General features: G+C 42.0%; 1 protein-coding gene across 4 annotated transcripts in view; it reads right to left on the reverse strand.

The window, feature by feature from the left end:
• Positions 1-12,758, reverse strand: part of LOC138737184 (CSC1-like protein 2) — a 94,897-nt gene that overhangs the window by 40,858 nt on the left and 41,281 nt on the right. For all 4 annotated transcript variants that reach the window (XM_069887818.1, XM_069887820.1, XM_069887819.1 and 1 more), the window contains one exon: positions 10,687-10,810. In XM_069887818.1, the coding sequence (XP_069743919.1) occupies positions 10,687-10,810 (124 nt within the window). The remainder of the gene's footprint in view (positions 1-10,686; positions 10,811-12,758) is intronic.

Below are 12,758 nucleotides of genomic sequence, written 5' to 3' on the forward strand. Positions count from 1 at the left end.
ATCCTCTCTGCCACTCTTATGGCCCTGTGTGGACTGATCTCCGATCCATCTCTGCTGTAGCCGTAACACACTGTGATGCTGCCGGCCAGGACACTCTCCACAGAGTTCCTATAGAAGTTCGATAAGATGGTGGTCAGTAGCTTTGGCTGCGATAGATCACTAGTTAAGTGAACTGCAAGGAACGTGATGCTCTCCACTCTTCTCTACTACAGAGTTGTTGATGTGTGGTTGAGGGTGGTCGTTCCTGGACCTTCTGAAGTCCACGATCATCTCCGTCTTGTCCACGTTGAGACTCAGGTTGTTCCTCTCGCACCATTTCACGAGATCTTCCACCTCTTCTCTGTGCTGCGACTCTTCGCTGTTGTTATATACATAAGTGCCACGTGCAGACCCCTGAAACTTGAGGCAGCCACACACCAACCACAATAGTGTACACTAAATTACCATAACATGCCGAGACCAAAAAAGAGACAACAAATATACAAAGGACCGATAGATATATTGTCAGTTAGTTGAAGATAAAAAATGTGATCAGGCAGACAGATCTGTTTGTGCTCCCGGACTAGTAAGAGGAGGTTCAAGAGGCTGATTAAATTTAACAGGCCCTTCCAGCCCATGAGCCCGTGCCTCCCATTAACCTACAACACCCGTACATTTTGAAGGGTGGGAGGAAACCCTCTCAGACATGGAGAGAATTTAAAAATCCTTAGAGACCCCGCCAGATATGAACCCGGGTCAACGGCGCTGTACTAACGTTGTGCACACCTCTATACTAACCGTGACACTGATGGGCAGTTGAACCTGGAGGTGCCGGACTTCTGGCTGAAGGGAACAGTGAGAAGAGGTGGTGACCAGAGTGATGGGGGAGTCCTTTCTAATGCTGGCTGCCTTCCTGCAATGGATAGGAGGTCGGAGCCCATGGCAGACACCACTTCCTGCAGGTTTCTGACAGGATTGTCCCACCAAAAGAGACTAAATCGTTTGGCCCTGAACTCCTTGGAACTTATTCAAACATAGAAGGTCCTAAGTGGGATGGACACTATAGATGTTGATGTTGTGGGGGGGAGGGGCCGGAGAGTCACGGATAAGGAGACATGGCTACAGGAAATGGAACATGTGTAGCCATTAATACACTGTGACAACAAGGACCAGATTAGAGGCTGGGGAAGTCTGCAGGCGCTGGGGTCGAATGCAATACGCAAACGTGCTCGAGAAACTCAGCAGATCACACAGCGTCCATGGGAAATAAAGGGTGACCGGGGGACGTGGCAAGATGGCGTAGAAGAAAGATGTGTATTCCACCTTTCCCCAGCTGAATTACTAAATACCCAGTTTTAAAAAAGCATAAAAGTGGTTAAAAATAATATTTACAGTTGTTTAAATAACAGTGATTTATTATGGCAACTAATGTGAAAAAATCTAAACTTCAACTTCAGAAAAAATTACCATACAAAAGTGCAGAAGAATTGAGGCCAACCTGCATAGCTGAATCTATGGAATCTCGTTGGGAGCCTCCAAACCTCAGAGGACTCCAGCATGTTCGAGTTTAATTAAACACAATGAAATATAGTCCATATATTCAACCCAATGATTCCAAGCCCAACGACTGCTCTGGATCTTCAACATCTTGCCTCCGCAAGATGGCACCAACACTTTGGTGAGTTCAGCTGTTGCTGACCCGCGTTCACGTGAAGTCGTGAGCGCGGGCGGCATGGCTGATAAGAGGACCCGCGAACCAACCCGCGACCTTGCTGGGCAGCTCGGGGATGCACAGTTCAGCGTCAGGGGACGCTCCTGCACGTCTGGCAACTTTGCCTGGCTTGCGTGGGGCATCCCGGGTCCGAGAATTGCTGGACAAAGTATGAGGTGTGGGGGAGCCCGAACGCCAACGTCCTGAAGAGGTTGGGGTGCCAGCGTCAGGTGTCCAGACCTGCAGCCATTCAGCTAAAGAATTTACAATGACTGAGGAAGAAGAGGAACTTACTTTATTGGAATTTGTCCTGGAGGAGGAGCCTGTAGTTAAAGGAGGCAGACCTCAAAAAGTGGAGGTGGAATCTGGAATGGATTCAGTGTTCACTGTTTTTGGAAGGGATTGCTTGTCAAATGGACAATAGATCAAAACAAATATCAACTCAGATGAATCAAGAATTTATGGAGATGAAAATAAAAATGAATACTTTGTGTGATGAAATGTCAACTATGAAACAGGAAATGACTGTAGTTAAGAGTGATATTAAAATCAGTTGATACTGTGCAAGATAATTTTGAGTGTCAAAATCAGGTGGAATGCAATAAAGAAAAAATGGAAAAAGTGGAAGGTTCTTTTGTAAACTGGGGGATTCAAAGAAGAGATTTATTGAAGAAGATTGATTCATTGGAAAATCAAAGCTGAAGGAATAATGTGAAAATAGTTGGTCTTCCAGAGGACATTGAAGGTTCCAATCCTATAAACTTTTTTAAGCATTGGATCCCAGAGGTGCTGGGTAAAGAGATTTTTCCTGAAGGCTTGGAATTGGATCAGGCTCATAAGAGCTCTGAGAAGAAAACCACTTCAGGACAAACACTGAGAGCAATCTTGGTTCATTATTTAAAATACCAAGACAGAGAAATGATTCTACGTATGGGGGTACAGAAAGCACGGCAGAATCGATCTCCATTAATGGTTCAAAATAACAGAGAGTTCTTTTATAACGATTTGAGCCAAGAGGTTATTAGAAGATGATGAGAATTTAATACGGCTAAAGATGTTTTGTGGCGAAAGGGCTACAAGTTTGCTTTTCGTTATCCTGCAATTTTAAAGGTTTTTTATGGAAATTTTCAATCTCAATTCTTTGAGAATGATCGTGATGCTTTGGTTTTTGCTAATTCTTTGCCGGAACTGCAAAGAAATGGGCATTTTCCCCGTTGTCTCCTAAGAGGAGGGTAAATGGAAATGGAAATGGGTATGGAAAGTATGGAAAGAAAGAAGAGTTGACACAAAGTCTTCCTTGATGTTGAAGATTCAGAGCAGTCGTTGGGCTTGGAATCATTGGGTTGAATATATGGACTATATTTCATTGTGTTTAATTAAATAATAAATATGTTTCTGGCTGGGGGGGGGGGATGACACTGAAAACTTTGATAGTCATCTGCCGCTAGTGGGTTTACCACACCCAGATTTTTAGGCTATTACTACCTTTGGGTGGTTTATTTTTGTGTTCCTATGTTTTTTTTTTATTGTTTTTTTGAGGGGGGGTTCTTTCCCTTTTTTTTGAAGAATTATAGAGGGGAGCATTATTTTATAGTGTGTAAATATATTAGTAGTTAAAAAGACTGCTCAAACTACAGGGGAATCACGCTGCTCTCCATTGCAGGCAAAATCTTCGCTAGGATTCTCCTAAATAGAATAATACCTAGTGTCGCCGAGAATGTTCTCCCAGAATCACAGTGCGGCTTTCGCGCAAACAGAGGAACCACTGACATGGTCTTTGCCCTCAGACAGCTCCAAGAAAAGTGCAGAGAACAAAACAAAGGACTCTACATCACCTTTGTTGACCTCACCAAAGCCTTCGACACCGTGAGCAGGAAAGGGCTTTGGCAAATACTAGAGCGCCTCGGATGCCCCCCAAAGTTCCTCAACATGGTTATCCAACTGCACAAAAACCAACAAGGTCGGGTCAGATACAGCAATGAGCTCTCTGGACCCTTCTCCATTAACAATGGCGTGAAGCAAGGCTGCGTTCTCGCACCAACCCTCTTTTCAATCTTCTTCAGCATGATGCTGAAACAAGCCATGAAAGACCTCAACAATGAAGACGCTGTTTACATCCGGTACCGCACAGATGGCAGTCTCTTCAATCTGAGGCGCCTGCAAGCTCACACCAAGACACAAGAGAAACTTGTCCGTGAACTACTCTTTGCAGACGATGCCGCTTTAGTTGCCCATTCAGAGCCAGCTCTCCAGCGCATGGCATCCTGTTTTGTGGAAACTGCCAAAATGTTTGGCCTGGAAGTTAGCCTGAAGAAAACTGAGATCCTCCATCAGCCAGCTCCCCACCATACCAGCCCCCCCAGATCTCCATCGGGCACACAAAACTCAAAACGGTCAACCAGTTTACCTACCTCGGCTGCACCATTTCATCGGATGCAAGGATCGACAACGAGATAGACAACAGACTCGCCAAGGCAAATAGCACCTTTGGAAGACTACACAAGAGTCTGGAAAAACAACCACCTGAAGAAACGCACAAAGATCAGCGTGTACAGAGCCGTTGTCATACCCACACTCCTGTTCGGCTCCGAATCATGGGTCCTCTACCGGCATCACCTACGGCTCCTAGAATGCTTCCATCAGTGCTGTCTCTGCTCCATCCTCAACATTCATTGGAGTGACTTCATCACCAACATCAAAGTACTCGAGCTGACAGAGTTCGCAAGCATCGAATCCATGCTGCTGAAGACCCAACTGCGCTGGGTGGGTCATGTCTCCAGAATGGAAGACCATCGCCTTCCCAAGATCATGTTCTATGGCGAGCCCTCCACTGGCCACCGAGACAGAGGGGCACCAAAGAAGAGGTACAAGGACTACTTAAAGAAATCTCTTGGTGCCTGCCACATTGACCACCGCCAGTGGGCTGATAACGCCTCCAACCGTGCATCTTGGCGCCTCACAGTTCGGCGGGCAGCAACCTCCTTTGAAGAAGACCGCAGAGCCCACCTCACTGACAAAAGACAAAGGAGGAAAAACCCAACACCCAACCCCAACCCACCAATTTTCCCTTGCAACCGCTGCAACCGTGCCTGCCTGTCCCGCATCGGACTTGTCAGTCACCAACGAGCCTGCTGCAAACGTGGACATACCCCTCCATAAATCTTCGTCCGCGAAGCCAAGCCAAAGAGAGAAATATATTAGTAGTTAAAAAGATGTCTAAATTGAATTTTGCAACTTTTAATGTTCAGGAATTAAATAATCCAATTAAGAGAAAGAGAATATTGGCTTATACTAAAAAAAATGAAAATTGACATTGCTTTTCTACAACACATTTGAATGAAAAATAACATTTGAAATTGAAAAGAGATTGGGTTGGTCATGTTTTTTCTTCTTTTAATTCTAAGGCAAGAGGAGTAGCGATTTTGATTCATAAAAATTTACCATTTGAATTGGAATCTTCAGAGGGGTACACTGGCAGAGTTTTAAGAGTGAACTGTAAATTTTTTGCTGAATCTTGGACTTTGCTGAATTTTTATGCCCCTAATATAGACAATGACCGGTTTATTTCAGAAGCTTTTTTACTGTTAACTAAAGCTAATGAAAGTATCTTACTGGGTGGTGATTTTCATTGTGTTCTGGACCCTTCATTAGACAGAAATCCAAAAAGTATACGGAAATCAAAGATGCCAACATAAATCAATGCGTTAATGAAAGATTTAAATTTGGTGGATATTTGGAGAAAAGTTAATCCTGCAGAGAAAAATTTTTCTTTTCACTCTTCACGACATGATTTGTTTTCTAGAATTGATTTATTTTTGGTATCAGCACATTTACAAGGTAGAATATAAAAGTAGACTTAATCAGATCATTCATTATTACTTTTTTCTTGTGAAAGTTTGAGGTAGTACGTCCGTCGTTTAGATGGAGGTTTAATGCAATGTTATTGAAAAAATCAGAGTTTGTTACTTTTGTTAAAGAGCATATCTCTTTATTTTTGACCGAGAATGTTAATTCTGTGGATAGTCATTTTGGGATGATTTAAAAGCTTATTTGAGGGGGAAGATTATTAGTTATTCTTCGAAAGTTAAGAAACAATATATGGCAGAAAGTTTAGAGTTAGAAAATCAGATTGCTGAGTTGGAGAAAGATTTTCAGGAAGGGGTAACAGAAGATTTTAAAAAAAGCCACATCAGCGAGGTTGAAATTACGTTATAATACTTTACAAATTTATCAGTTTGAGTGCTTAATTAATCAATCTAAACAACGTTATTATGAGTTGGGGGAAAGAGCTCATAAGGTACTTGCTTAGCAATTGAAAGCTGCAGACATCTCGGACTATTAATGCTGTTAAGAAGAATTCAAAAGTTACTTATAAACCTCAGGAAATTAACGACCAGTTTTATTCATTTTATCTAAAATTATTTACTTCTGAGGGAAAACAGGATAATGGTTCTATTGATTCTTACTTATCTAAATTAAAGTTATCGGTATTAGATGGGAATGAGGGTCAGGAATTGGAATCTTCATTTACGGATTTTGAAATTAAGGAAGCTATTCAGGAAATGTCTAATAGAAAGTCCCAGGGGATGATGGATTCCCTGTGGAATTTTATAAATGTTTTTATGATGATTTCTCTAATGTATTTGGAGAAGTGTTGAATCAAGTTACTGAAGATCAGAAGTTACCAGAATCATGTTCAAGTGCTTCAATAACTGTTATTCCAAAAAAAGATAGATCCATTAAAAGTGTCTTCATATAGACCTATTTCTTTGTTAAATGGAGATTATAAAATTACAGTGAAAGTATTAGCTAATAGACTTACTAAATATTTACCCAAATTGGTACATATTGATCAAACAGGTTTTATTAAGAATAGAAATGAATCAGACAATATATTTCGATTAATTACTTTGGTCAACGCATACCGAAAGCAACCTTTAGATGCAGAAAAAGCTTTTGATAGGTTGAGTGGGATTTTTTTTATTTAAAGTGTTAGAGAAATTTAAATTCAGCCCTTTTTTTATTGGTTGGTTTAAGGCTTTATATACGAACCCGATTGCTAGGGTGGTGACAAATGGACAGATTTCTTCACCATTTAAATTGACTTGTTCAACTTGACAGGCCTGCCCATTGTCACCAGCCTTATTTGCATTGGCTATTGAACCGTTAGCTCAGGCTATTAGACAAAATGAAGAAATTAGAGGGATGAGGGTTAAGAACTTATTTGTGGACGAGGTGTTGGTATACTTGACGGAACCAGAATGATCGTTGAAACATTGCAAGAGTGTTTGTCGAAATTTGGAGAATTATTGGGATATAAAGTTAATTGAAATAAAAGTGAGATTTTATCAGTTGGAGTGGGAGATTAATCTGAATTTAAAACTATTACAAAATTAAGGTGGACAAGTAAAATTAAATATTTAGGTGTGTTTATGGATACTAATTATCAATCATTATATCAATTAAATTATGTACCTATATTAAGACGGATTAAAGCAGATTTGATTAAGTGGAAAGATCTTCCATTAACTTTGATTGGTCAAGTTAATTGTATTAAAATTAATATTTTTCCTCGAATTCAATATTTATTTCAGTCAATACCTTGTTTACTTCTAAAGGGTTTTTTTCAAGATATGAATAAAGCAGTGCGAGAGTTTTTATGGAAAGGTAAATTAGCTCGAGTGGCATTGCATAGACTTACATGGAAGTATGCATTGGGCGGACTACAGTTACCACATTTTCAAAACTATTATGAAGCGGCCCAGTTGAAGTTTGTTAGTAGATTGATGGATTTAGATCAGCCTCCTAGCTGGGCTAAAGTGGAGATGGTGTGTATTTCTAGGGTTGAGATACATGAATTTATATTTCATTAGAATTTGATTTTATTACAGCAATATATGCCGATATTGAAACATTTGTTAAAGATTTGGATTTTAAAAAACAAGGTGTTAGGGTAGAAAGATAAATTATCAATTCTAACTCCAATCAGGTTATCCCTTTTTCAATGTTTAATAATCATTTAAAGATTTGGCATTCTAAAGGTATAAAGACAATACAAAATTGTTTTGAGGAGGGGCAATTTCTTTATTTTAATCAATTGAGAGGAAAATTTGATATACCTGCAAATTCTTTGTTTGCACATTATCAACTTAGGGCTTTGATAAAAGATAATTATGCTAGAGAGATGATTTTACCTACTTTGTCGAGATTTGAATCTTTGATTTCCTCTATACTGAAAAAGTGTTATATTTCAGTTATGTATAATTTGTTACAAGATAGTATGAATAAGTCAGATTGGGAGAAATCTAAACTTAAATGGGAAAGTGATTTAGTATTTATTTTTCCCGAAAATGATTGGGTCAATATGTGTCAATATGTGATTTAGTATTTATTTTTCCCGAAAATGATTGGGTCAATATGTGTCAGGACAATGTAATTAAATTGACTAATGTAAGATATGGAATGGTTAATTATAATTTTTTACATCAATTATATTTGACCCTGGAAAAGCTAAAAAAAAATATGGGTTTAGTAATTCGGATTCTTGTTTTAGATGTGGCTCATGTATTGGAACTTTTCTACAGGCCACTTGGACTTGTGTTAAAGTTCAATCATTTTGGCAAGGAATTAAAGTCGTTTTGGAAAAATTATATAATTTTATATTACCGTTAGATCCAACGATTTTTTTTGTTGGGAAATTTGTATTCGTTAAGGAGAATGGGATTGGACAAAATTCAAATTGCTTTTGTATGTTTGGTGTTATCAGTAGCGTGTAAATGTGTTGCTAGTATCTGGGAAGATGAATCTGAGATTAATATATTACGCTGGCACAATGAATTGAAAGCATGTGTTGTTATGGAAAAAATTATGTATAATTTACATGATAATTCTTCTTCTTTTGTTAGTAAGTGGTCTCCGTATTTGAAATATATGCATTTAGATATACTTTGAAATGTTATTAACATTTATATTTTCTTTTTATATATATATATATATATATATATATATATAAAATCTATATTTTTTTTGCTCCCCTTAAGGGAGTTGGCTGAAGAGGTGGGAGGGTGGGGTGGGTGGTTTTTTTTGTAATTTGTTTTGTCTTGTTTTTTATATATATATTTTTGTTAAATCTTTTTTTGATTATTACTAGACTGTATGCCATGATTTTCTATCTTTTAAATAAAGTTTGAAAAAAAAGGGTGACCAATGTTTCGGGTCATTCACCTGATGAAGGGTGCAGGCCCAGAACGTTGGTTACCGGTTTCCTCCTATGGGCTTTGCTGAGTTTGTACTGCAGAGATGTGTGGAAAGTAGCTCGCCTCCTGACTTCCCATAACATGTCCAAGGTTCAAGTCAGGAGTGCAACAAAACAGTCTCCACTTGTGTAGATGGGTGCAGCTTTCAACAACACTCAGGGGGCATTAAGAATCAGTGTGTGGAATTACGATGATGTGGCCGTTCCAGATACTTGGCTGATGCAAGTGTGAAAGAATAAGTTTAATGAAAATGCTCAACGAAGGGTAATGGATTAGGCGAGAAAATACAGCAGCTGCTTCTGATATGGTGGGAACGTAATTGGTTTCCTAACATGACCTTCTTTGTGCCATGGTGAGATAGTACCTGACTCCACAGAATGTCAATATGCCTTGAGTTAAGGTCACTCTGACATTTCCCAGACATCACAGGGTAATGTTTATTGTAAACACAAAATTGCCACGTGCGGGTAACTCATGTGAAACTTGTGTGAACCTTTTGCAGACCCAAAAGATGTATAAAAGTACGATCAACAGTCCGATGCTTTGAGTGGGGGTTCAGTGTAGAGAACAAGTTACTAAACCCATTCCTCATCACTCCTTTCTCTGGTGTGCGTTGTTTTCTGCTGTTTGTTTTATTACCGTGCAGTCTGACTTTAACACAAGTTCAGTGGTTTTAATTGTTCACAAGGGATAGGGAGGGAGGAAGAAGGTCGGGTGGAAGCATTGGTAATCAGGGATAGTATCGCAACTGCAGAAAGGGAGGACGCTGTGGAGGGATCAGTCCACTGAGTCAGTGTGGGTGGAAGACAGCAACCAGAAGCAAGCACCCTCTTGGGAGTTGTCTATAGGCCCCTAAGTAGCCCTCGGGATGCCGAGGTGCAGATAAGTAGGCAGATTTTGGGAATAACAGGACTGTTGTTCAACTTCCCTAATAGTGACTGGCAGGAGAGATCGATGGAGCAGAATTTGTCGGGTGTGTCCAGGAAGGATTCTTGACACAGTGTGTGGACTGGCCGATGAGAGGAGAGGCCGTTCTGGATCTGGGGAGCCAACCTGGTCCCGGTGGGGGGAAGCATGTCGGTGACAGGGCAGGAGTGGACAAAATGGTACATTATTTAATTAGGGAAGGGCTAATTACGCTGGGATGAGACAGGAACTGTGGAGAGTAGATCGGGAGCAGATGTTCTTAGGCAATAAGGACAGAAGTTATGAGGAGGATTTTTTGGGGTCCACTTGTGCAGGGTTCTGGATGGATGTGTCCCACTGAGGCAGGGAATGATGGTTGACAAAAGAGATGAGGCAACTCATTAAGAGGAAGAAGGAATCATACAGAAGGCAGAAAGGGCTCATGAGAATTCTAAGAAAGGACAGGGGATCTAGAAGGGAGCACGAGAAGGTCTTGGCAGGTAGGGTTAAGGAAACCCTAAGAGGGAGGGGAGGGCGACCAATGGAGGTGAGTAGGGCTACAGCAGGGGATTGAGGTCAAGCTGAGAAGGACAATGTGACTCGGAGGGTACAGCTCCGCAAAGATCACTGTCCTCCACCCCACCCAAAGTCAGGGCTTCCACCCACCCCTCCCCCTGCACACAACCCACACCTCTCCTGCCCTTGCCATCACCCACCCACCTCTCCTTCCTGTGTGGCCACCCCTTCCCCCCCACCCCACTCCCCACCTCTACCCCTTGCAGAGCCCACCCCACCCTTGCCTTCACCCCTCAGACCCAGGACCTTGCTCCACACCTGCTCGCATCCACTGAAGCTGCAGCAACAGAAATGGCCACAGGGTTTCGGGTTGATGGAGACGCTCCTGCCGCTGTCCTGGAGCAGGGCACTGTAGTACTCCCGGCTGCGGCCCGCCTTGATCCTGCGGAGACCAGGGGTGAGAGGGAAAGGCGGAGGTGAGAGTGCGGAGACCAGGATGGGGGGGGGGGGGTGGGGCGGGGGGGTGGTGTGTGCAGGTTGGATCCAACACCCTGCCAGTTGGAGGGTGGGCTCAAACACTGGGAGACAAGAGATTGGGGGTAAAATTGATAAGGAGGAAGGCTTTCAAAGCTTGCAGAGGGATCTGGACCAGCAGGAAAAATGGCAGATGGAGTTTAATGTAGACATGTGAGGTGTTGCAGATTAGGAGGACAAATCAAGGTAGGATATACACAGTAAATGGTCAGGCACTGAGGTGTGCGGTAGAACAGAGGGATCTGGGAATACAGATACATAATTCCCTGAATGTGGCGTACAGGTGGACAGGGTTTGAAAGAGAGCTTCGGCATATTTGTGAGAGGTATTTATAATTATGAGGGGTATAGATAGAGTAAATGCCAACAGCTTTTTCCACTGAGGTTGTGTGAGACAAAAAAATAGAAGACATGGTTTAAGGGTGAAATGTTTAAACCAGTGGTTCTCAATCTTTTTCTTTCCATTCACATCCCACTTTAAGTAATCCCTCTGCCATCGGTGCTCTGTGATTAGTAAGGGATTGCTTAAGGTGGGATGTGAGTGGGAAGGAAAGGTTGAGAATCACTGCTCTAGACCCAGTTGTTACTGAAATATTCTGCTTGAGAAAAATTGTCATTGGTCCATTTCCTTTGGAGTCATGAAACCGTGCACATAACGAGTCAATGAGGTACGATTAAAACAGTGGTTCTCAAACCTTTTCTTTCCACTCACATCCCTCCTTAAGCAATCCTTTACTAGTCACAGAGCACCGATGGCATAGAGAATACTTAAAATGGGATGTGAGTGGAAAGAAAAAGGTTGAGAACCACTTAGTTAAAGGGAACGTGAGGGGGAACTTTTTCATGCAGGGAGAGGGGACGGGCTGTCAGTGCAAGAAACGGATGAGTTAAAAGATGCTGAATCACAGTGCCAAAGTCCCAGGTTGGATTGTGACCCTGGGTGCTGTCTGGGCGGAGTTTGCATGCTCTCCCCTATGACCACATGGGTTCCCCACCCCGCTGCTCCTGTTTCTTCCCACATCCCAAAGTCGTGCAGGTTGGCGGGTTAACCGCCACTGTAAATGGTGTGTGGGCGAGGGGGAGAATCTGGTGGGGGAAGAGGGAAGAGTTGGTGGCATTATGGATAAAATACGTTAGAGGAAATGAGTGGTGAGTGCGACTGCTCTGTGAGCCAGTATAGGTTCAATAGGTTGAATCGCCTCCTTCGGAAAGACAGAGAACATAGAGTGGTAGATTCATACAGCACAGGAACAGGCCGTTCGGCCCACAAGGTATGTACTGAGCATCATGCTCATTGAAACTCAAGAACTGCAGGTGCTGGAATCCTGAGTCAACAATAAGAAGCTGGAGGAACACAGCAGGTCATGCAGCCTCTGTGGGGAAAAATGGTGAGTCAATGAATTCATGCTGGGACCCCTTGCCTATACTAAACTAATAGAACCTAACCCCATCTCCCTGCCCCTGTGTGTGTCATTCCCTGCCTATCCAAGAGTTCTTAAACATTGATATTGAATCTACTCTGACATTATAGTCTTATTTAATGAGTCAGACATTAAATTCTCCAGCTTTTCCCCAGGCCGACAATAGCAAATACCAGAGAACATCTGTTCAAGGTGAGGAAAGTTTATGGGAGACATCAGGGGTAAGTTTTTACACAGAGAGTGGTGGGTGCCTGGAATGGTGGTGGAGACTGGTACCATATTCACAGGATGTCGGAGTAGACGTTGGCCCATCAAGTGAGCTCCACCATTCTAATCAGGAACTAACCCATCCTCCCACTCAGCCCCACTCCCCAGCTTTCTCCCCGTAACCCTTGATGTCCTGACTAATCAGATACCTGTCAGTCTCTGACTTAAA

Source organism: Narcine bancroftii, chromosome 6, assembly GCF_036971445.1.
Source record: "Narcine bancroftii isolate sNarBan1 chromosome 6, sNarBan1.hap1, whole genome shotgun sequence".
Lineage (NCBI taxonomy): Eukaryota > Metazoa > Chordata > Chondrichthyes > Torpediniformes > Narcinidae > Narcine > Narcine bancroftii.